The 24,704-nt window shown below is 48.3% G+C and overlaps 3 protein-coding genes across 6 annotated transcripts; 1 reads left to right on the top strand and 2 right to left on the bottom strand.

Annotated features, from left to right (window-relative positions):
• Positions 1 to 169: 169 nt before the first annotated feature.
• Positions 170 to 3,234, top strand: LOC143356724 (uncharacterized). The gene is made up of 10 exons (XM_076792635.1): positions 170 to 371; positions 447 to 532; positions 595 to 856; positions 1,893 to 1,994; positions 2,078 to 2,158; positions 2,229 to 2,374; positions 2,441 to 2,609; positions 2,700 to 2,823; positions 2,884 to 3,065; positions 3,125 to 3,234. The coding sequence occupies exons 1-10, from the start codon at positions 170 to 172 to the stop codon at positions 3,232 to 3,234; spliced, it is 1,464 nt and encodes a 487-aa protein (XP_076648750.1).
• On the bottom strand, positions 2,155 to 6,451 carry Swi2 (Protein singed wings 2). 2 transcript variants are annotated; one of them, XM_076792736.1, is made up of 10 exons: positions 5,987 to 6,451; positions 5,255 to 5,413; positions 5,011 to 5,173; positions 4,798 to 4,954; positions 4,580 to 4,728; positions 4,305 to 4,493; positions 4,086 to 4,244; positions 3,739 to 3,849; positions 3,581 to 3,670; positions 2,155 to 3,514 (listed from the first exon to the last, which is right to left on the bottom strand). In XM_076792736.1, exons 1-10 carry the CDS (start codon positions 6,013 to 6,015, stop codon positions 3,329 to 3,331), a joined length of 1,392 nt encoding a protein of 463 aa, XP_076648851.1. In that variant the 5' UTR covers positions 6,016 to 6,451; the 3' UTR covers positions 2,155 to 3,328. The 2 variants fall into 2 exon arrangements, with proteins under 2 accessions (XP_076648851.1, XP_076648852.1); XM_076792737.1 differs by having other exon boundaries at positions 5,011 to 5,170.
• A 941-nt stretch (positions 6,452 to 7,392) lies between these two features.
• Positions 7,393 to 24,417, bottom strand: Exn (Ephexin). Of its 3 annotated transcripts, XM_076792733.1 has the most exons (16): positions 24,170 to 24,417; positions 22,975 to 23,357; positions 19,908 to 20,805; positions 18,932 to 19,215; positions 16,839 to 17,293; positions 16,568 to 16,701; positions 10,879 to 11,433; positions 10,186 to 10,286; positions 9,993 to 10,092; positions 9,561 to 9,909; positions 8,846 to 8,959; positions 8,607 to 8,768; positions 8,277 to 8,471; positions 7,878 to 8,197; positions 7,571 to 7,796; positions 7,393 to 7,509 (listed from the first exon to the last, which is right to left on the bottom strand). In XM_076792733.1, exons 2-15 carry the CDS (start codon positions 23,188 to 23,190, stop codon positions 7,582 to 7,584), a joined length of 4,098 nt encoding a protein of 1,365 aa, XP_076648848.1. In that variant the 5' UTR covers positions 23,191 to 23,357; positions 24,170 to 24,417; the 3' UTR covers positions 7,393 to 7,509; positions 7,571 to 7,581. The 3 variants fall into 3 exon arrangements, with proteins under 3 accessions (XP_076648848.1, XP_076648847.1, XP_076648849.1); XM_076792732.1 differs by lacking the exon at positions 7,393 to 7,509 and having other exon boundaries at positions 7,513 to 7,796; XM_076792734.1 differs by lacking the exon at positions 7,393 to 7,509 and having other exon boundaries at positions 7,513 to 7,796; positions 18,932 to 19,212.
• Positions 24,418 to 24,704: the final 287 nt, after the last annotated feature.

Genomic DNA, 24,704 nt, shown 5'->3' with positions numbered 1-24,704 from the left:
TGGTATGTGAAACCGTCGACATGGATGAAAATAGTTGAAACGCAAGAATTTTGCAAGCCAATGCGAAACGGCTTGAAACCGCTTCGTTTCTTGTTCTACTCCCAAGCGTTTAGCTTGCTTTTTGCGATTTTTTTTGAAACAACCTTCTCATTAGCCGCGTGTTTGATGAATGTCGCGACATCGGGATTCCGCGTGTCAGAAGCATGCTCTTCCGAAGTCGTTGCAAGGTACCGAGGACGCCGAGTTGATCTGGAACATGATCCTCGAGAGGTTTCCGAACGCTGCGCCTCTCTTGTGCGACATGGAGGCGTTGGTCGATCGAGCCGAGGACCTTCTTCAACAACTGCGAGCACCGTGCCAACACGAGACTGGTAGGCTTCATCCACTAATCGAACAACTAGGTAAAGAAGTAGCTCTGTTGCACCGAATCCTCGTTACTGTATTAGAAACTTCCGCGTCCTTTCACACTCTTGATTCGGAGGATTCGAGCGGATTATTGTCGGCGAGGGAATCATTGTCCGTCGACAACGACGTAAGTATTATCTAGACGTAAAGGGTATTTAAAGAGGAAGAGAATGAAAATTTGTTGTACAGTGTAATCAAACAGACTATTCATTGAAGAATGCAGAGAGCGGTAGCAAAATGGTCGTCGGTGTACAGTACTCGGAGGTTTACGACGCAGACATCGATTCGAATCATCAAAGCGGGAATTCGGATTCGAATCATCAAAGTGGGAATTCGGATTCGAGAAGCAGGGAAGTCGAGGTCCAGTCGAGCGATTCGTTCGCGGTGCAACATCCTTCGGAGGGGAAACGTTTGGCTGCAGAAAAGTCTGCCGTCTCTAAGGGCAACACACGTTCGTGTACTCCTATTTGATAATTCAAGCGTGTAAGGTAAACGTCCCTGTATCCGGACGATTAATAAGTTAGCGAGACTTCTTAGTAAAGGCTTAAGAAATTAAGTCAAATTCGGAGACAGATGGATCGCAAATTGAGTGCAAGCTTGGCAGGCAAAATTCCATGCGAAATTGGAGCCAAACCTTGGCTTCGTTCAGCCCTCGTTATAGAGGGCAGGTCCGTCGCACTAAGAACGGACGTAACCTTGGTCGCAAAAGTGGTGCGTGAACACCACAAAGTGCCGTGAAAGATAAAGCGCCGTTTTTTATAACAAACAGAATATGTGTATAAATGTATTATCAGAGAGGACACATGAGAGTGCTCACGCTCGGGGTTTTAGTGTCCACACTTTTCTGCATCATCTTTTTAGCCTGGAACAGAACCTGCATCAACTTTTTAGCCTGGACCAGAACCTGCATCATCTTTTTAGCCTGTATTAGAACTTGTATCATCTTTTAGGCTGGATCAGAGCCTGCATAGAAGACCCTCTTTTAACATAGAAGTAGCATCCATTTTGGAATTATTTGAAATCCGCTGCTAATGATGCAGGTTCTGGTCCAGGCTAAAAAGATGATGCATGTTCTGGTCCAGGCTAAAAATTAGACTACGGAGCAGCATTATACCGGGGACACTAAAATCCCGGGCGGGAGCACTTTCATTTCCTCTCTGGTATTATACTCCGATTTGGCTCGATATTTACTTTCAGATCAAGGTTAGGTTCTCCCTTAGTGCGACCGATCTGCCCTCTATAACGGAGCTGAACGAAGCCAAGGTTTGGCTTCAATTTGGCATGGAATGTTGGCTGCAGACTTTGCACTCAAATACCGACCCTAATGCGGAAACATATGGATAGGAATTTGGAGAGAAATTTTTTTGGTGCAAAATTCAAAGCAAATTGTATACCGAGTTGTATTAATATCCGGATGTCGGGACATGGTCAGCCACTGGGACGTTTACCTTAGCCTTTGTAACGAGTTTAAAACTGTCCTCTCGTAGACGCCGAGCAGAGGGCGAAAGAGGCGCGCAGCTTAGAAGAATGGAAGCGAGTAGTGAGCAACACCATGAGGACATCGATTGGGAATAATGATAATGCGTTAAGTATGTTATCGTTTAAACTTTAGGGTCACCGTTCAGCTTCTCAAGATTAAGATTCGTTTAGCTTACATTATTGAAATCTTCAGCGGAGATTCGCGTGTGCAAAGACAACGTTGGCGAGAACAGAACGCGTTCCAAGAGCAAGGAGCATAGGGAGAACAGAATAGGTTCGAATGTTATATCAATTTTTATTGAAATCGTCCTATTTGATTGTCAACTGTTTCGAAATATGTTTAGAGCACGAGAAGGCTTGCGTTATCCTTCATCAACAAGGAAAGCCCATGCACCTTCACGATTCGACGACCCACGTCGATTCAGAACAATCTATTCGAAACCAAGAGCAGATCGAAATTAACGATGACAATGCGGTTAACTCGTTTAAGGTAAACTGCCCTCAAACACCGAATTCCGCGCATATGTTCTTCGCAATTATTTCAAATTGATTCTAGGGCAGTGGCGACGAAAGTTCGCCGAAAAAAGCGGGTAGAAGGACTCCGTTATCTCTCCTAGAGGATTACGCGAAACGCTGCAACACTACGGTCGTGTACGACGACGGTGGATCGAATCGTCGCAAGTCGAAAGTCTTTGTCGTACGCGGTAGCCTCCGTGGATTCCAAGGTAGAAAGAATTAAAATTACTTTCTAAATGATTCGCGGCTTGAAATTTGTTAAGCCTTCCTAACTACTAACCCACGTTTTACGGTAACAGCATCTGCCCAAGGTGACAACGAGGAGTCTGCTAAAAACAATCTAGCCGTGAAACTACTGCAACTGATCGCGAACTGGCAGATGGACGACGAGAAACCGTTGCCCGCATACTTCTCCAATTCCGAGTAGGTTCCGCAACTCGTGAAACGAGGATCTCTTCGTTAATGGAGCTATCGATCGCTTAGAATGTTGGAGATCATGAATCTTGGTGCGGAGAGCCCAAGAACGGCGGCACACAGAAGACTCTACCGGCTCTGCCTTGAGCAGGGACACCAAGTGCCGGCGTACTCCGTGGTAAAAGTGGAAAACTCTGTCGACGGTATTACTTACATCGCGACCTGTTCCGCGTTGGGTTACACCGGCGAAGGTATCTGTCGATTGTTATTAAAAAATTGTCAAAGTTCTTATTCCGGTCTTTCGACGCAGGTCGAGGTGTGAGGGAATGCGCTGCGAAGAAGGAGGCAGCCAACGATCTATACCGCCGCTACTGTCAGGACCAGAGATCCACGCTGAAGGTAACAATCTTTACAATCTAGAGGATGGCTTAAATAATTCCAGATAGAAATTAGAACTGTTAGAATTATTCAAGCAACCAAACAACAACGTTCCCCGGTGTTCGCGATTGTCTTTCTACGGTATCTTCGTGACGATCCAAGGTAGTTTTCCAGTCGTCCTGAAGGACCAGTAGTCGTAAAGCACCTTGCCAATGATGAGGAGTATCAGGAACGCCAGTATAATATTTAGAACGTCCAGGGGATGTAACAGAGGATCCACATCCGGTGGCATACAGATCTCCGTGCGCGTCAAGTCCCGTATCTTCGATAAAACAGAACGTTCAAGTTTATTTGACTCGCACATGTTAGCGATAACCGAGTTGCTTACAATTTTACCATGATTCTCGTCTTCGTCCGTCGACGAACACTTAACGTCGTCGACATCCTTCACGAGGTTCGTGTACTTGATCAAAAGATCCTGAAACCAATGTCCTTATACACATCGTCCGTCGAGTAGAACAGCTAGTAAACCGTTCCGAACGTTACCTGAAAACCGGGCGTAAAAAGACAATCGCAACGCCACGGATTGTTCCCAAGATACAGGCCCACGGCGTTCCTGTTCTGTTGCAACACGTTTGCCAGAGCGTACGCAGGCAGCTGAAACAGTAGCAACAACGACTGATCACCTCTTCAGCTTTAATTACCATGTTAATCACTGTAAATCCCCCGGTTCAGCAGACTAATGCGTGTAACGTCGCAATCAGATACAAACAGAGATCTACGTTGGATCTGGGTTGCGTCTTAGACCGCGTTAGAGTATAGCTACTTCTAGAGAAAGTTCTTCTAATCGGCCGTTCCGTTTCAGTAAAACGAGAGACAGAAAAATCACTAACATCGGAGAGTCCGTTCCCGCGAAGACTGAGCAACCGGAAACGATCCAGCCAGCTCGAACCCTCCAACTGAACGATGCTCTCAATCCGATTGTCGTCCAGGTAGAGATCTATCACGCCTCTGTACGCAGGATTGCTCGTGAGCGGCCTCAGATTATGTATCTGCGGGAAAATTTATTTAACCGTACTTTCTTTTTCGTTGAGAGTCTGTTCAACTCGAACCTTGTTTCCAGTCAAACGAAGGGTGGTCGTGTTCGCCGGCAGGAAGTCGGGAATCTCTGTCAAGCCACGGTCGCTGCAGTTCACCGAAACGAAAGCCATCAGCTGCGTCTGAAAGTGTTTCTTGCCTCCGCCGACAACGTACGCCAGCTCGCACTCGCACACCGTCTTCTTGCACTCCTCTGTAAGCGTCTGAAACAGCAAATCCCCTAGGTACGCAGCGTTCGCAAGCCAAGCCGAAAGAATAAACGAGCAATCGCATGACACGCGGCGCTGACTTTGATTATTTCGACGACTTCAAAAAGCGGTCTGCCCTCGAAGGGCGCGGCGCATCGAAGGTTCTTCTTGTCGGCGATTTTCCGTCCGGGGGAGTCCTCGCCCTCGTCCAGTATCCACTTGGTGCTCTCGGCGCAGTTTAGAGGATTCCCTTGATCGGATGATTAGGCGTTTTAGTGATCTTTTGATTTACTCTGGCGACAAATTCTTCTTGCGTTACCTGAAAGATAAACTTCACGCAACGAAGGAAGCCCGAGTCCTGTAACGTTGGCGTCCTGGATGCTGTTGTTTCTCAGGTCCAGCCGCTTCAGGTTCTCCAGATCGGAGAACGCACGATCCGGCAACTTTTCCAACCTGGTCCCAGTGACTTTGATGGTCTGCAAAACACCGAGGGTGGAAGGTATCGAGGATGCAGCGACGGGGATCAACCTACCTCTATATGTCGAATCTCAGCCGGAAACGCCGAAGACAGAGTAACCAGGCTGCCATTCGTGATGATCAATTTCCTCAAGGAAGAGAATCCGTGCAATGCAACCGCTGGGTCGAATGTCTCCAGGGACCAGTGGCAGAGGATCAAAGTCTTCACGTTCTCGCTCCTAATAGGGATCGATATTTCAGTATAGAACGGGGTTGTTGTTGCGTATTTGTACTCGCCAACGTGAACTCGCGATAATCACCCGGATTTCCATCTGTCGTCGAGACTGTGAAAGCAAACGAGCAGTCCATCGTGTTCCTTGAACTCGCACTTCTCGCTGGTTACGTTTGGTCGCTGGTGACGCAAATTGCAATGTTCTTCGTTCGCAGAAACGCTCGAGTTTGCCAACCAAATTGTCGTCCTGTTCGGCAGACCGCGGTTAACAAGAACCCGTTTCTTTCTCTCGGCACCCGGAGAACTTGGCCATTTTGGTCATTTCTATTCTCAGTTGGCATCTTCGGTCTCGAATCGGGGCACCGAAATATTACCGGGATACTATCTAATCTTTCGGAACTTAATTCCTCCGCAAACACGGAAGCATTTGCAGTTCCTTGCGCGGCATTGTCTTACAGCCTAAGCAAATAGTAACTAATTCTATTGCTTATCTAATCGTCGTCGCTCAATTTTGCTTAGTTCATTTTTGTTGTTTTACCGAAGATCTCGTGCTCGTCGGGGAAAACAATCGCGATAGGTGCGAAATGACCGTGAGGCGGACGAAAAGAAATCACTGTTTTTCCTGTGCGTTCGGAGACTGCCTCTAACTATTATTTACCCGACTGATTCTGAATTTCGCGCAAACACTGGCCTTATCTTCGCAGAGACCGAGTCATGGCTTGAAATGCGGGTGGAACGATGATTTTTAAAAGAAATTTTTGTAATTTAACGAATACGATTTAAGAACTGCCGTTTAGAATGGATAGTGATTATTACTTACAGAAGGACGAGGCGGAACAACGTCCACATTTTGTTGGATCTCTGCGCAACGATCTCTTAACCGATTGTAAACTCAATAGACCAGTTGAACTTAATTTAGAAGTCAGAAGCCGCGCGAATTTGCCATCGATTTTTTAATTGTTCGGCTGCGATCGGTCCAGCAGGAAGAGAGGCGTTATAATCCCGCGTTGCACAAGTGTCTACTGATAGCTGGCGATGCTAATGAGAATATCGAAAGCTGGCCCTCGGCTCTCGACGGATGATCGACTTGAACGATACCCGGGGTTTAACTGGAAAGGAACATATTGCAGATCGCGAGCGCAGACGCAGAAATTCGATTTACATAGTGCATTAATGCGGGCTGCGATAATCGACTGTGTTTTCTTTCAGTTTTTCGAAGAGGAAAACACCGATCCGACTCCATTCGGTACACCAAGCGTTATCGTTTCTCCAGTTACTTAATATTGTCTCATCTGTAAATGAAACAAACTGAAATTGTTTTGCTGGATTTACTTTGATACATCAGAGAGATCAAATATATGGGAAATTTTGCAACGCAATCTTATGAGATTATATAATTTATGTTCTTCCCCTCCTTTATCGAAGCTATTCTTAATGGTCTCCGTTTTAAGCTCGCAAATGTTAAAAAATTCTTACGGGAATACATTTTGAAATTTATTGCAAGAATCGTCTGAAAATCGGGTCGATTTTCGACATGATACCATGATTATTTTTAAACTTTATTGCACCTATCATAAAGAGCATTCCTTCAGATTTAATTTGATCCCCCTATAGTTAAAAAATATCCACGGAAAAGCATTAAAATTATTTGTTTAACAAGGATCATATAATGCTTGCCACTATTTCCATAAGAGACAATACAAATTCCGGCAAAAATCATTTGGTCCGTTCAAACGTCCGTACAGCGCCAAAACATGTAGCGGCCAAACACTGAAACTTCTAGCCAAACGTTACCGACGGCTGGTATAATGGTAATATCGCCATCTAGCGGTACGCATTGGAACTAATGTCGGTAACATTTGGCTAACAGTTTGAGCGTTTCGCCGCTGCATGTTTTGGCGCTGTACGGACACCTAATCGAACTTCAATATTTCGCCACGGATGGCGCCACTGTTGTCGCGCAGCTCTGTCGGTAACATTTGGCTAACAGTTTGAGCGTTTCGCCGCTGCATGTTTTGGCGCTGTACGGACGTTTACAGACAGCAGATAATTGTTGCCGGAATTTGCATTGCACCTTACGGTAATAACGGCAAACATCATATGCTCTCGGTTAAAAAAATAATTTTAATGTTTTTCCGTGGATATTTTTTAAATTTCGGGGGCTCAAATAAAAGCTGGATGAACATACTTTACGACTGATCGAACGCGATTAATAAACGATCACGACAACTCACCGGAAAATCAAAACTTGCGAGCTGTTACTTCGAGTAGTGCTCTCAGCGGAGGGTAGCGTAGAAATGATTTTTCTGCGCGTAGCCTGTGCAGACTTTGCAATGTTTGACGCTATTAACGTATAATTGATTTTATTAAAAGTATATTCTATCATCGTTCATAATTTAATTACATTTCATTCGGTCAGTAGAAGGTAGACTGTTGTTTCGCTTTCCGTTGCAACGCGCTGCCGTTCAGCGCGAGGAGTCGGTGCCGTTGCTTCAGATTCCTCGCTCGAACATGCTCGGAGGCGACTTCCTTCGTGTAATTGCCAGGAAACCAGCCCTGTTCGCCGTCCAACAATTTCTCACCGTGGAACCAGCCGTCCGGCATTTTTCTGAGTACGTTTATCACATCTCCTGCAAAGTGAAAACACCGATTCGAGAACCACCTTTCCCACGTGCAAGCGTACATCGTGGACATTCGAATTTCTAAATCACCTGGGTGCAACGACAGTTCGTCCGGTTGATTCGGGGAGTAGCTGTACAAGGCGACAACCTGGGGACAGTCCCAGACCTCGTACAAGGTTTCGCCGACCAGACCTCGTTTCGAAGGCGACACGGCCTCCAGCCACCTCTGTCTCTCCGTGTCGCTATCGCAGGTTAAAATGTATTCTGCCTGACGACCGGAATGGTTCTCCAAAAGAGTGAGCAACATCGCGTTGCGTCCTCCGAACGGAGAATCCTCTGGAGCCGATTCCAGAGCGATCAGGCTCCTCTTGCAGATGTCTATCACGGTGTACGTCTCCTCCTGAGTAGTACTGCAACAAAAACAGTCGGAGATGTTCAACACTCGTCGAGACACATAGAAACGGTCGAAGCTCCGGTTTCATCGCATACCTGGATTTATATTTTGCGACTAGAAGGTAATCGGTGAGCAGCAGAAGGTACAGCGGCGTCTTGTTGAACTTCTTCCCGAACGTGAGCTTGTACTCCGCGTCGGCCTTCGTCAGCAACTGCACCACCGCTCCGCTCTTCACCAGGTGCTTCCCGTTCAAGGGAATCGGCTTCACTTTCGACGAGTATTCCAGTCTCCTGTCGACGAGGAAACCTTTCGTTTATCTTCACTCTACACGTTTACCTTATCGAGGCTTTTCAACCACCGCACTCTTCGAAAACTGTTATCGGTTATTGTACCATCTTGTCTCAAGCGCCTGCCCTCAACGTTACCTGGCCAAGCTCTCCATTTCTACCTCCTTCGCCGCGGCGCGAGCACCTTCGTTGCACTCGGCGACGACGAAGCTGAGGCTCGAGAGCACCGTCTCCCAGCGAGGCCTGTCAGGGTGCTCGATCGGCAGCTTCGAAAGGACAGCGTCTGCCAGCAACGGAAGCCTGGGCAAAGTATCGTTGGTAAACAAACAGACGATTCAGCGTGATCAACGAGCCGCATCGATTTCGATCAGTCTCACCTGGTGATCCGTTGCATCGGCAGCATCAGGAAGGAGTGCAGCGATAGGCTGTGGCAAGCGGGCCGCGCTTCTATTTGGGATACGGTCTCAACGAATCTCTGACCCTTCCGTGTCCTGCAACAAGTGTCGACGTCGGACAATTGCTCTTTGCTCACCCAAGCCACTATACCTTTTAGTTAAACTAATTTTTGACACACCATGGATCAAGGAATCCATGACTAAACTGCTACTAAATTGCTCGAATATTTCATAAAGGAAACATTTTAACAATGAAGATGACTCTGTGTAACCACACACGGGGGCTGAAACTGACGCTTCAATATTGCAATGAGCAATCCAGAAGTGGTCAATTTCGTTTCCTAAAAGTCCAATCTAGGACTGTATGGTCTCGAAAATGCCTATTTGCACGTCATCATGGAGTAATTTGTAATATTCGGCGGCATACTGCCTGTTTCGAGGCGTCTGAAACTGCTCCTCGCGGTTCCGACATTTTTCGCTACGAGCGCCACTGTCGCTGTCAGGCAGTATGCCACCGAATATTACAAATTACTCCACGGTAACGTAGAAATATGCATTTCGGAGACCATACAGTCCAAGATTGGACTTTCAGGAAACGAAATTGACCACATCTGAATCGCTCATTGCGACATTGAAGCGTCAGTTTCAGCCCTGGTGAACCCTTGCAAGTTTCGTAGGGAGCTCTCGCTTGATTTACCTCAACTGCTTGAGAGTGTGGTCTATGCTGACTTGGTTCGAGCAGTAGGCCACGTAGCTGTCCAAACACTTGTCGGCGTACTTGAGCAGCACGTCCGGCAGCTCGTGCAGCATCGGATCCTGCCTCCACACGGCTTCCAGCTCGGCGAGGAATCGTTCGGACGCGAGCTGCACGCCTGGAATACTCCCAAACAGCTTCTCCTTCTCGTCGGGCGCCAGCGATTCGTTGAACGAAGCTTCGTTCATGAACTCGTTCTCTAGAACGCGAAGCGAGTTCAGGTACGAGGCTTCCGAGGTCAGAATCTCGAACTTCACCTCCTGGATCTTCTTCTCCTCCGTGGACAAGCGTTCTGAAAATACGCAACGTGAATTTTCTGTTCAAGACGGGCGGAACCCGTTAGGATCGGTCATCCTTCGTTTCAGAATCACTCACGTAGAAGACCGCTGCCGGTAACCTGCGGCGTCTGGTGCCATAACGTCCTGTGTCCTGGCCTCACCAGGTCCGTGGCTGACTGTGGCACCGTGCCCACCACCTACGACCCACAAACATTTTTATCTCAATCTTCTATTAAAAGAACAAGGAGCCTCGAATCTCTTCGAAGAGAGGAAAATCATCTAAATGTTACCTCGTCATAGTAATCGGAGTTGGAATCGAACGCTGCCCTGGCTGCCGCCGCCGCGTAGAATTGATACAGAGGTTCCTGATCGGCGAGGATGCTGTAGGGATCTGGAATTGAAACTGTGGTCCAGAAATGTTTCTCCCCAATATTCCTTTCTCTGAGAAAGAGGCTCGTCACCGATCGAGAAGTAATTCTCTACAGCCGCGAGAGTGTCCTTCTACATCTTCTCCGGATGATAGACCGAACGGAAAATTATATATCATTCGCGCAACAGACAATCAAGGAAATTGCGTTGCCTGTTCAGGTAGAAAAAGTTCAAGACAAGTACGACAGACAAATTATTACTCCTCACAAGCCGATATACGCATAGGTGATTGTTTCGAACGGTGCGAAAGATACAAGGTATACAATTTGATTATTGTCTCATAAAAGACATATCGAGCAGCACCAATGTTGCTCTATTTTATGTGAAACGACTTAGGTCCTTACGAATAAGGGTCGATGCAGACTTCGTAGGCCAGCCGACGGACAAAATATTGCAATCCTGGTTTTGTATCTAGCATTCAGTCCATTTTGTCCGCCGGCCTGAGGTATGCATCGACCCTAAACGTGCTCCAGCAGCTGGTAGACGATTCGAGGAAGGTCCCCGACCGGTGAGGAGTACCATTTTCAAAAATCCTCGTCCGCTAAGGGAATCACCTGGCTGACCGACGGTGTTACTGTACACCGGCTCTTGTCCAAGGCGGTCCTCTTCGGGTCCGATCGTCGGCCCGTTGCTACCGTTCGCGGGCGACACGGCGCCGTTCAAGTAGAACGTCGAAAATCCGGTGACGCTCTTCTTGAAGTGCCTCGCCAGGCCGAAGTATCGCGCAGGGTCCAAGCCGGACTGCTGATCGTTGCAGGACTCCTTCGAGGGATCCTCGGCAGGATTCGGGCTCGAGGCTGGCGCTACGTTTTCGTCCCCGGCCGAGGTCCTCCTGCGCATCCGTCCGAGGCTGCCCTTGGTGATGCTCCAGGTCCTCCGCAGCATCTTGATCCTTCTGCCGAGGGTCTGCGTCAAGCTGGCCTCGCGAGGCGGAGGAGGATTCGGCCTGGTCGGCGGCGTCAACAACGCTTCTTCCTGGACTTTAACCTCCGTTCCCCTCTCCACCGGCCTCGTCTCGATCGTTTCCGGTTCCGGTTCCGAGTCCGAACTGAAGTCGTCCGGCTGGAAGGAGCGCAGGCTCTCGTAGGTGCTGTCGTCGGACGCGTTGTCTGCAAATTGTTTGATCGTCAGTGGACGAGCGGACAAGGACAAAGTTGGGGCAGGGGGCAATGATCGTGCAACCGTGTTCTTTGTTATTTTATTCGGACCCGTAGGTATACGCAAGGTGAACGACGTGGCACCGGCTTCATCTTCGACGACGGGAAAGAATTCAAAGAAGGAAATTCTTTCTTCCGACGAGGCGATTACAGTGAGTTCTCTGTATACGTCGCCGGGGGCTGGATGATAAACGTCGCGGAATTATGTTCATTACCGCGGGGGAAGGAGGAGTCACGAAGCTCGAGAGGCCTTGGACGCCGAGGAGTGTAAACATAACGCTAAATATGACGCTGGCAAGACCCGTGTTGCTGACAAATATCGAGAATTCGCAGACAAATCGAGGTCACGGTTTTCAAGATTTCAAGGTCATCCATGTATATCAAACGAAATTGTATATTTTCATGATTTTGGAGTTTTATGGAACCTTGAACACTGAAACAACGGTAGGGCAGGACGAAAAACAGTTGTTCGTGGGACGATCTTGAAGAGATCTACAGGGCTCGCCAGGACGGAGTCTGGGCAAAGAAGCGATTCGCATTTTTCCGTGGGAGGAACCTTCGTAAACGTAGCAGGAGGCTTCCTGCGTGTCGACGTCCTCGTCCAGGTCGATCACTCTCATCTGTACGAGGCCTTGGGTCCTGGCGGAGGCGAGCTGCGGCTGCGGCTGCGGCTGCGTCCGGGTTCGATCGTTGGATCCTTCGCCGGTCCATTCCTCGATCTTGGTGCGACCAACGAGCAACACCGATCCGCCGCCGAGGCTCACGGACACTTGAAACGATCGTTCACGGTCAGAGGCCTGAGAGGAGAGGATCGTGGGCGTCGCTCGACGAGCCGACGAAGGCTGAATCTTTTTTTCAGGAGGTGGGAGGTCGAAGCGGAGGAGGAGGCCCATCCATGGCGGTCAGCGAACGAAGAAAGCGAAATCGTCCCGAGCCACGAGCCGTCCCATTCGTTTCGTTTCGTTTCGTATCGTTTCGGCTCGAGAAATCGCGTCGTTCGATTACGTCGACGGTTTCCGCGATCGTTCGAACGATCCCGAGACGGAAAGTTTCGCGTTCCCCGTTCGCTCCGGCGACCACGGTCTGGAGGAACGATGCGGAGAGCTGGCTGACGAGGAGAACAGAGACTGGTTTTCTCCACTTACCTTGCGTATTCGGTCGTCGGAATGTTTTCAAGGTCTGTCTCATTTCCACGACATTTCGACTCGTCGCGAGCGAGTCCCGACGCGGCACCGTTTTCCCGTCCCGATCCGATTGTAAAACGCCGCGAGACGGACCAGCAACGAACACTATACACTCCCCGTTTCTCTCCTCTTCTCCTCTCTTTCGCCCGTTCCACCGATCTCGATCCTGTTCTCGTCCTCGCGATCCTGCACGCCCGTACAACCCGAGCAACGGCTCGGCCGTGACTGACACACCGAGCGAGCGCAAAGCGCAACACGCGCTTTCACCTCGACCAGAACTCTTCGAGTCCGGTTCCCGAGACGCCGCACAGTGGGCAATTTCGACAAAATCGGATTCAAAATCAAGGAACTTTCGATAGGAACGAGGTGGAGCGATGAAATTTTTTGGAAATGAAAGCTGCAACTTTGTAGAATATGGGAAAAATAGAGAGATTGTGGTACGAACGCTTTTTAACCTTGAGAAAATTCGTTAAACGCGCACAATTTCAAGAAAATTGTTGTTTTTCCAATACCACGCGCGGGAAAATTTTTTTTTTAACATGCTGTACGTCATTTCCCATAGATTTTTTCACGCTGATTTCCAATCTGGTCTCAAAATTTGTCTACGACCTCAGGATTTTGCAAAAAATAGACTTTTGTGACGAAAACTAAAGAAGTCATTTTTTCGTTGAAATGATTGGAATAATCTGCCTATTTTTCCCATATTCTACAAAGTTTCAGCTTTAATTTTAAAAAAATTTCATCGCTCTACCTCATTTCTATCGAAAGTTCCTCTGCCAGCCGATTGCCGATCCGATGTGTTTCAGCCTCGGCTCCGATGGTCAGCCGGAAATCTGCTGGCTCCTCCGAGCTGCCCGACCGATCTCAATTTTCCCACGGAAAAAATACTCCTCGTGAACGCGCAACGGCTGTTCGTTTGCAAATCGCTTTGCGCAAAATGACCCACTGCTTTTTCCTTTCGAAGGTGCTCAAACTCTTGCTTCCATTCAAGAAGTATGAAAGAGCGACTTCACTCGGGGCAACGTTTCCTGGTGTCCTTGAAAATTGTAGCACACGACCCCGAAGGACTATCCTCTTCGCGATTCTGAATGCAATTTATCCTTCATTTGTGTCACAGATGGTTTATTAGTAAACCAATACTTGCAAAAAATCGCAACTCGTTCGGCGCAGCTCTTAGCGATTCTGAATGCAATTTATCCTTAATTTTTGTCACAGACCGTCTAGCAGTAAACCAACACTTGCAAAAAATCGCAACTGGTTCGGCGCAGCTCTTCGCGATTCTGAATGCAATTTATCCTCAATTTTTGTCACAGACCGTCTAAAAAAATCACAACTCGTTCGGCGCAGCTCTTAGTGATTCTGAATGCAATTTATACTTAATTTTTGTCACAGACCGTCTAAAAAAATCGCAACTCGTTCGACGCAGCTCTTAGCGATTCTGAATGCAATTTATCCTTAATTTTTGTCACAGACCGTCTAGCAGTAAACCAACACTTGCAAAAAATCGCAACTCGTTCGGCGCAACTTGAACGAAGTTATTCTGATCGAATGAGCGACGAAGAACGAATGTGCCGCGTAATTGCAAGGCAAGAAGTTAATTGGTAACGGCTCGAGGAGGTCGCCTCAATTGAAGACCGTCGAGTTTCGATGCAACGATGCATCTCTGCGTCGTCCTTCGCGAAATTCAGGAAATTCGCGAAGCTCGGCTGACCGTTGCGACAGACTGGGAAATTCCAGGAAGAACTCGCGCTCGTCGCGAAAGAGAAACACGCGGAACACGCGGAGCGGTGCGGAGCGGAGCGGTGCACACTTTTACTCGACGCGAGTATGCGATGCACGGCGCGACGAATCGCTGTATAGCTGTTCCGCTGCGACGATCTCGAAAAGAACAAAGCGCACGTTTCTTTTTCGCCTGACGCAAGCTCGCGATCTTGCGAGAGTAGGCGCGCAACCTTGACACTCGATCGGTTTCGTTCGAGTCCGATCCGCCTACTTTTCGCGGTCGATCGCTCGCGACACGCGCCGCGTCGTCGTATCGTTACGAAACGATTAACGATTTTAAGAAAGAGAGAGCGACCCGAACCTTCGATCTGTTTCTGAAACCTTCGGTCTCGGAAATTTCTCCTGGAGCGCTTCAAATCGGGGACCATAACTGTTACAACAAAAAAGAAAGAGAGGCGTAACAAGTATTTCATCGACCGAAATCGTATTTGTTACAAACAGGGGTTATAAGTAACCGAAAAGTTTTCTTGTTGGTAAATGTTAGCAATGAGAGAAATTTATTTCGATCGCTCATGACAGTTATCAATGAGAGAAATTCATTTCGATCGCTCATAACAGTTATCAATGAGAGAAGTTAATTTCGATCGCTCATGACAGTTATTGATGAAGAAAATTTCTAATAGTTATTATTAAATAGTACAACTTTCAAACGGTAGACAATCATCTATTTAATAAATTTTTGATTCATAAAATTATTTGCTACAATCTAAATTCAATGTGACAAACATGAGTTTTTCCAAATTTTCTCCTGACAAATTCCACCGCAAATCATCTAACGTTAATTTTAGAGCAGAAAAGGTGAACGCTAACCTGAGTTGCGGGCACAGCGTGAATTATGCGCGCTGGTTTTGATAAATACGGGAGTCTATATTTCCGATTTTCCCAGTTGAAAAAATGTTGAAAAATGTTTTTCAGATTTTCTGCTGTTCTTATTGTCGATTCGTCTTTCTGTACGAAACCTTCTCAACGAATTTCACTGGCTTGAAAAAGAGTCGACAGTTCAGTAATTAAATAAATAAGCAACTGAAATGAATTTTCTCGTCAATAATTATTATGAACAAGTGAAGAGAAATTCGATAACTGTTATGAGCGATCGAAATAAATTTCTCTGATTGACAACCGTGATGAGCGATCGAAATGAACATCTCTCGTCGATAACGGTTACGATACGATCATATCGATTTTCCGGCTTCTCCAACGGCTCGAGGTCTCTCGAGTGCGTTTCGTTTCGCAACCAGGTCTCGCGCGGATATCGAAGCATTCGGTTAGGAGACGCATGCACGTCATCATGCGCTCGACCTCCTTACGATCCGCGAATTCTTAAAGGTAAACGGCATCCGCTGGAATTCCCCTGCGCGGCCGTCCTTCTTTTCAGTCTTTTCGGCGAGCCTCGACTCGACGTAATCCGATTACGCTCTTCTAGCTCGGAAGATCGATTGGCTAATATCGGAGGATTACGTGCGCAGAGATCTCGGCGGTAAAGAATGACGATTCGATCACGATTTTCCACGACTCGCAGACTGTTGTAATAGCTGAAGGTGCGCAGCGTTTGTCGTACGGTCTTCGAAAGCGTCCGTTCCAGAACGGTGAGAAAACGCGAGCTCGGTTTTTGTTCCGCGGATTCTCTCACGGCGGAAAAAGAATGGTTCGCCGTGATGGAAATATCAATTTCTTTCTCGAGGAAGAGCCGAGAAACTCGGCTGGAACCCGGATCGAAGCTCGGCTCCCCCGGAAAGAAAACGGTTCGACTTGAGTTTTATCAAGATTGCAATTCCGTTCGCAACGGTGCATCAAGATCTACCGTCTATCAACGTTTAATCCCTGCTCTCAATCACAATCTTTTCTCGATATATGCCGCAAACACCTCGCTGATAAAAGTCGCAGAACTATCCCCACCGCGGGGTATACCCCGTCAGGTATAAACATAATACTGGTGGGGTACGACGTTCAGCGTGGATCAAAGAATAGTATCTCCTCGACGATATATGTCGCTGGCCGTGTTATGTTTAGACTTCGCGGCGTCCGAGGCCTCCCGAGCTCTCCGCGACGTTTATCATCCAGGCGTTGACGACATATACAGAGAAATCAGTGTACAGTAGACTAGAGTGTTTGCCACTGACCGTAGGCCATGGTGTCACGGACCGGGCACGTCTTGCCGCTCTTCCGGGACACCTTGGAGCGCCTGATCTTCCTCGACCACCTGTGTCCGGCCTTCTTCTTGTTCGAGATGATCTGCCCGGTCTCCGCGCTTCTCCTGTAAAAATTCGGATTTCCGAGTTCTCTTAATTAACTGGAGAGATGGATTTGTAGATGTTTTTCTTTTCAAAGCTGATCCACTGATCTGAGAAACTTGTCTCGCAAGATCGAGCCAAGAGTGGTACATGTACATACCGCCAGGCATTGTCTCTGTTCGCGTGACGAAGAGGCGAGGTCGTCGGCTCTTCCAGGTCCTCCCACTCGGATTCCTTGCCGAGAATCGAGCCCGTCGTGGAGCCAGCGTACAAGCTGTTGACCCGCTCCTCCGTTGGCAGGCCGACGTCATCGTATACACCCTGCTCGTAATCCAGCATCTCGTCGGGGTCCTCCTCTTCCACGCTGGAGTATTCGTTCGCGATCGAGAGGTAATGATCGTCGTCGTTCCCCCGGCTCGTCAACTCCTCGTTCTTCTTCTCCGATTCTATTTCAGGACTGGTGACATTTCTCGGGCAGATCACGTCGTCGTAGATGCCGTCGTCGACGTCCGCCGAGATCGTTTGGTCCTTCAAGTTCCCCCATGCCGAAACCACGTCGTCGTAGGTCTCCTCCTCCTCCTCCTGCTGCTCCTCCTCCTCCTCCTCTTCATTTTCCTGATCCGTCGATCATAACCGGACAGAAAGAACCAGCGAATTAGAATTGGGATAGAGCATGACAGAGAATGATTCACTCGTCCCTCGACTCGCGCACGACATTCCCACTCGAACGCATGGCCTAAATCGCGGGGATCGAGCCTGCTACCTCAAGAGATCACGCTCGGCTCGGAGCGAGCTGATCGTAAATATTTCTTCTTCCTTGGAAATTGAAGATAAAGAGAACGACGGAGTCGGATCTGTCTGCGTCTCGTATCGGGCAAATCGATAGATAAGTTTACACAACGCCGAAGCGCACAGAGATGCCCGCGTAGCCTCGAATCGATCGATCGAACTGTCTGAATTTATTGTACACGGCGTTACAGGTATCGGCGGACGAATTGTTGAGTAATAGATGTTGTGATGCTTCATAATGACGCGTGCAAAATTAATTTTCTGTTTCTTCGGATAAAATATAACTGACTTTCTCGAGCTCGTTTCTTCTCGCTTGCTCGCAAGAGCGAGTAAAAGTGATCATTGGACTGCAGATTTTATGTATGAATCTACACAATCGAATAAATCCCGATAAATTTCTTAAACGTACCAATTAGTGTCACCGAAAGGAGAATTTGTATCAGTGTTTACAATTCATTGTAAGCGTGTTTACAGTCGTTGGTCGAGGTGCAAGAACATTTCTTGAAACCCTAGGGGGACCATGTCACCGTTATTTCACTCTTTACATCAAGTGTTCTACTTTTATGAATTTTTCGTACTCAAGGTCACGCGAAGGTCATGACATTACAGGTCGTTCGATTCGTCTTGGCCTCGGCTATCATGTAGCGAGAATAAAAATATATCGTTCCGTTAAAAAGAACTTCGAACGCCTTGAAATCTCAAAAAATGTAACCTCCGTAGATTCGCGATAAGGTAGAGTGCCCACGTTATCGACAAAATTGGGCGAAAAATGGTTTCACGTGCCCGAACTTTTCGTCCTTATACGAGAATATTTTTCGCTGGCAAAGGGCTCGTTCGAAAGAGGAAGGTTCAATCTAGCGCGCGCTAGTCATCAGCTGACGAGATTATGCAGAGATTTGGTAATATAAGCGATAGAAGTAGGCCAAAAATTAAAAGCTAAGACTCCGTAGATTCGCGATAAGGTAGAGTGCCCACGTTACCGACAAAATTGGGCGAAAAGTGGTTTTACGTGCCCGAACTTTTCGTCCTTATACAAGAACATTTTGTCGTTGGTAAAGGGCTCGTTCGAAAGAGGAAGGTTCAATTTAGCGCGCGCTGGTTATCAGCTGACAAGATTATGCAGAGATTTGGTAATATAAGCGATAGAAGTAGGCCAAAAATTAAGAGCCAAGACTCCGTAGATTCGCGATAAGGTAGAGTGCCCACGTTACCGACAAAAATAGACGAAAAATGGTTTCACGTGCCCGAACTTTTCATCCTTATATGAGAATATTTTTCGCTGGCAAAGGGCTCGTTCGAAAGAGGAAGGTTCAATCTAGCGCGCGCTGGATAAAAATCGGTAGTCTAGCGATCCTAAGCGAGTAGAAGCAAGAAGAAATTAGGCTCGTCTAGAATCGCGAATCGGTCGACCAGCGCAGGGCGATCGAGCACGCGTCGAAAACGGACAAAGAGCATGCGTCACACCTGATCGATCGGATCGAGCGGTCCCACGTCGTCGTACGGTCGATCCTCGGCCTCGTCCTCGCGCTCATGGTCCCTCTCCTTTAAAAGGTTCTTGGCGCGAGTGCTCCAGAGAAAACTGTGGTTGACGCGTGCCTCCGTCACCGTCTCGTTTGTTTTCCCTTCGGGTGGCCGATTCCCTCCGGTTTTCACCAGCTGGCTGCGCTCCAATATCTCCGCCGATCGTGCTCGCAGCTCCAGCAAAAACTCGTGCCTCAAGTCCACGCCTTCGTCCGCGTCACCACCTGCTGTTTCGCGTCGGAGAAAATCGTCGCGACGCGTTAAAACCTGTTGCCTCCGATCGTACGTTCGACGAGCGTTCTTCGCGAGACTTTCCCAAGTTAGGGCGCCGTTTACGTTCGAGCATGAACAAGCTCAGCGACCGATAACACATTTGTGGATTCTATTCTTTGAACTCTCGGAGACTTTCTTTTGCATCACCCCTGACAGCAATTTACGATGATCTTCCCTCAGAGGGGATGATCCAGAGCAACGATTTAACCCTTAACAGTCCGGAATTATTTCAAGCTTACTTCCCACCAGATCCAAGCTATTTTCATATCAAGTATACAAAGGAAAATATTTATATTATCAAGTTAAATATTTATATTATTAATTAATTTGATTTTTGCCGCCATATACGCAGCATTGGACCCAGTAAGTCCTGTATTGTCCGTTCGGACAATCGAGGTCGATACAGTCTCGAAGTTGATCGAATTAGTGTCGCGTTTGCGGTCAGGAAAATGTCGAGATCGATAAAAGATCCATAAAATATGATTAAAAACTAAAATGTTTCGCTACCCTTTTCTACGGGCGCTGGCGGCAAGAGAGCAAAGAATAGTGTCCGTACACGAGAAGCAGTACCGTTGTAGTTCCAGTGACTTTTAAACGCGAGGCTTTCGCTGACTTATAACGGGAACTTACGGCGGTTCGTCCTTACCGCGTTTCGATGCGTCAGGAGCCGAGTTCATCCTGTCGACGTGGTTTTCGTGGTGGTTCCTCGAGGAGGGCACGAGCAGAGGCACCGTGGCACACTTTTCCTCGTGCGTGATCACCGTCACCGGTTCCGAGCCGAACTCGTCCTTGTGGTTCTCGTTGCGGACAAGACTGGGACTGGTCGCGGACGCTACGTGCACGAAGTTCGTCGGCGAGGAGATCTTGAGGAACCTGAGCTCCTCCCTGGAGAGGCTCCTGGACCTGAGCCTGGAGTTCAGATTGTTGCCGACCCTCGGGTCCAGGCTGGGCTGCTTCAGGGAGCTCAGCGACAAGCTGAGACCTGCGATCTTCTTCCTCTTGGCCCTCTTGGATCCCTTGGCCAGGTAGTCCGGCACCAGGTGAAGCACATTCCTCGCGAACCGTTTCTTCTTCTTCTTCTTCGTCTTCTCGGTGTCGGTTTCGTCCTCGACTCCGCTCTCGCGGTCTCTCGACGCTTCCGCGGGGCTCGTCGGCTCCTCGGCGTTGCACGCACCAGCCGATTTCACGATCACGCTCGTGTACAGTGTCCTGTCGGCCCTGTTCTCCGAACCCCGAAGCGTCTCCTCGACGGGACACGGCAACTCGATCCTCTCATAGTCGTTCGAGTTCGATCTCGTCCGATCCTCCTCGCCGGACAGCTCCGCGTCGTCGCACTGGCCGGTCTGCTCGGTTTCCGGGAAGTTTGTCCTGCTCTTATCATCGATATCGTTATCGGGCCGTCGATGACAGCCGATCTTCCGTTCCGCAATCTGTCCGACGATAAAGTCTGTCCTTGCCACGCTGACCCTCTGTCGCTTTTCCGTCGACGGGTCCGGCTCGGACGATGGCGTCGACCTTGGACTTGGAGGATTCGTCTCCTCTGCCTGGAAGGAAGGTGCGTCGCAATCGTTTGGTGTTGCTCGGTTTGCTAACCGAGTCGAGAAAGCCGTTAATCCTTCGACGTGACGGATACATGGTTCAATGTCAACGAGAAACATTATCAGGAACGTGTCTACCATTCGGTTTATGCAGATGATAAATTAAGTAACAAATAATAGGCTTCTGTCATGTGGAATCTCTTTAACAATAAGCTTGCCGAAGATTTGATTGATATTATTTTTATCTCAAGGATAAGTCGTCGAAGGATTAATTGCTAGTGGAAACGACCACCTACGAAAGAATAGGTCCATCGAGGTTCCAGTTTATTTGGAAAATGGAGGACGCGAAGAAAGCGCACGGGGACCGTCGAGGAAACGCGCTCGCGAGGAGCGTTCAAAGATTTGATTGATATTATTTTTACCTCAAGGCTAAGTCGTCGAAGGATTAATTGCTAGTGGAAACGACCAACTACGAAACAATAGGTCCATCCAGATTCCAGTTTATTTGGAAAATGAAGAACGAGAAGAAAGCGTACGGAGACCGTCGAGGAAACGCGCTCGCGAGGAGCGTTCAAAGATTTGATTGATATTATTTTTACCTCAAGGCTAAGTCGTCGAAGGATTAATTGCTAGTGGAAACGACCAACTACGAAACAATAGGTCCATCCAGATTCCAGTTTATTCGGAAAATGAAGAACGAGAAGAAAGCGTACGGAGACCGTCGAGGAAACGCGCTCGCGAGGAGCGTTCAAAGATTTGATTGATATTATTTTTACCTCAAGGCTAAGTCGTCGAAGGATTAATTGCTAGTGGAAACGACCACCTACGAAACAATAGGTCCATCCAGATTCCAGTTTATTCGGAAAATGAAGAACGAGAAGAAAGCGTACGGAGACCGTCGAGGAAACGCGCTCGTGAGGATCGTTCGATGTGTGATTAAGGATTGACGAAATCTTTGTCAACGGATGAGCGAGCGTTGTTGACCGTTGTCGACGCCTCGATCCAAATTATCGTGCGATCAGTACGCGGAACGGTGACGTGCCGTCTTCGGCAAGTAGGTTTCAGTTTGATATGTTCTCGGATACGTCTCCCGAAGAAATGGCAGTCGCACACGGAGATGCCATAGGCGGGGTTTAGGTGTGCGCGATTACTCGTTCAGCTGGTAGAAGCACGCGATCAATGATCGTCATTCCATCTCCCAAGCCCATTCACAGGGCTAGCCGGCTGGAGAAGGAGACCATTTAAGCGGGCACCGCTGCGGTAGCGGTTTCGCAAAGAGAAAGGGAACACGTTGACGTTCCTCGGCATTCCTGATGTTTCTGCAAATGCTGCAGTAATGACCGATTTTTAACAAACAGAACGACCAACGTTCGTCTGCCAGTCCGCGTCGGTCGGATCAAGATGGAGACATGGATCACGGGATGTGATCAATTCTACGAGAAGATTCGTTGATGATCCTGGGTCTGAGCATTTTTTCAAAAAGTCTTCTTTACACGTCACTCGGCAAACCAATTCTTCTAATTGTTTCAAGAATAGTCTGGTCGTTTGGTCCAATTTAGAAAAAGTTATAAAGGGTGTTCGAATATTTTCGAGAGCCTATGTCACTCCTCAGCTTCCGAGGCTTCTCGAGCTTCGCGACTCTTCATACCCCGCGGTAGTGGGGATAATTCCGCGACGCTTATCATCCAGGCCTCGGCGACATATATAGAGAAATCACTGTACCGTCCCAGTCTCGCAAGAAGTCCTTTGAGACAGAAGCAAGAGGGGTCCTCGCTCGGATCCAATGATTAGGCTTTGACGTCACACAGGTTAACTAATAATTCAGCTAGAACCGAAAGTTCCTGAGGAACGAGCCAATCGGCTGGCTTACAGCCGCATTTGTGTCAGAGGGCTACTTGCGAGGCACGCAGAGCACTTTCCCGAGAAACAATTGCTCTAGAATCTTTCCTCTTGGACGGGGTAACGGTATCGATCCGAGAGGATTCCCGCGAGAAAGGACGAGCATGGAGCACGTAGGTAGGACATCGGAGGACCTGAACCCGCGACGACCTTCGAGAGAATTAGTATGCTGGTCACGGCGTGGCGAGGAGCTGTTCTCGCGGAGGAAGAAGCAGGGGCCGTTAGAGATGAATTCGAGTGTAAAACCTGAAGAGAACAACTGTGTGTCGCGCAAACCTTTCGATCGTCGTTTCCCTCGGGGGACGATTTTCCGGAGACATCGAGATCGGCGTTCGATGGATCGCTCGGATCGACCGGAAGCAGTTGCAGAGGCAGCCTGGCTCTTTTCAGTGCCAAACTGTCGAGAGTCGCGTAGACGATCTTCTCCGTCGGGAGGAAGGTCTTCCGGTCCCCGTGGAGGAAGCTTCTGTTCGCGATCGGCAACAGGCTCATTCTCCTTCTGGTTGCTGCTGTTACCGTCAAGATCTCGCGGCGGAAAAGTCGATCATCGTCGTTTGCGGGATCGAGGATCCGAACGGACGTTAGGCGAACCGCAAGACTAGGCTATAGCGGCGCATCGTCCGCCGATTTCCCTCGGCTCGGCTCCGCTCGGCTCCGCTCTGCCAACAAAAACGAATTCCAGCCATATACGGAGAACGGAATTCCGGCGAAACGCCGATAACAGGCTGCAACGTGCTCCGTTATCGGCCCGAGTATCGTGCACGCTCAGGCCTTTCGGAAATTAGTCTATTTGTTTTCACGCTGCGCTAATTGCGCGCCGTTTTAGCGGGACCGGATCGTTATCGGAATTATCGACTGTTCACGAACGCGTTGTTTACCACAACAGAGAGAAATAAAGACTTTTATGCATTTTCACCGAGAATTGGTCTAACACAAAGGCGAGAGGACGTTGAGAGAATTTTAACCCTTTGCGGCCGAGTGGTGACTCTGAAGCACCACTAGAAATTGTTGTGGCTTTATTTCAAAGAAATTACAAAATATATTACGAAATATTGATTGCATTACAAAATTTGTATTCAATAGATTACTAAACATTTAGATATTATATGTAGAGATCGGATCAAAGTATTGTACGACTGAAGAAAAATTTCGTTTTGGATTGAAAATAGCGCCGAGTGCGAATGGTCAAGATGATCAAAAGAGAAATTTTCATTCAATTCGCGATCAACTCGGACAAGTTCGAGCGTAATAAAATTAGTGGACTTGGCGTATTTACCGGTGCAAAATGAGCGTATCCAATCAAGAACGACAAAAAGATTGAAGCAATTTCATTGATATTCAGCTAACAGCGATCGACGCGGACAAAGAACAATCATTTTTCCAGTCCACTCGCTCCGTTACCGATCTGCTCCGAACACACACACACACTCTCTCTCTAAACTAGCCAGCGAAAAATTATAAAATCGCTTACCGAGTACGCGATAAGGTTTCCTATCGGCGTTCTACGCGAATCACGCGATTATTTATTGTTACTCGACGAACTTTCTGATTCCGTCGGGTCAGCAGAATGATCGATAGCGGATGGTCGTTGCTGTTGGTCAGCGGAATTTCCGAATCGGTTCCCGATCGTCCCACGTTGCGACGTGTGCTCGGCCACGCGACGTCCTCCGCTCCGCGAGTTGTGAAAGCGGACGATCGTGCCTCGTCGCGCCGAATTGCAGCAACAATTGCAGAAACAATCACGGTCCTTGAAAACTTCAAGAACAACACGGAAAACCGCGGGTCGGTCGAAATATTTTCCTGCTTGGTCTGTCGCTGATCACGTTCCACCGGGACACTGTTACTATAATCGTCGCGCGCACTTATTCTTATTGTTACGCCGCGTTCTTCCGTTGTAATCGGATTTCTCTCTGGCGAACGCGGTGCGCCGCGGGATCGTCGGAGGATCGACGATCGAGGATCGGCGATCGAGTGACAAATCGGTGTTGCTCGCTCGATTTTTCGAG

The sequence above is a fragment of the Halictus rubicundus genome, chromosome 8 (genome assembly GCF_050948215.1).
Source record: "Halictus rubicundus isolate RS-2024b chromosome 8, iyHalRubi1_principal, whole genome shotgun sequence".
Classification (NCBI taxonomy): Eukaryota; Metazoa; Arthropoda; class Insecta; order Hymenoptera; family Halictidae; genus Halictus; species Halictus rubicundus.
Note: the sequence above shows the minus strand (reverse complement) of the source record. Positions and strands in the feature narration are given on the sequence as shown.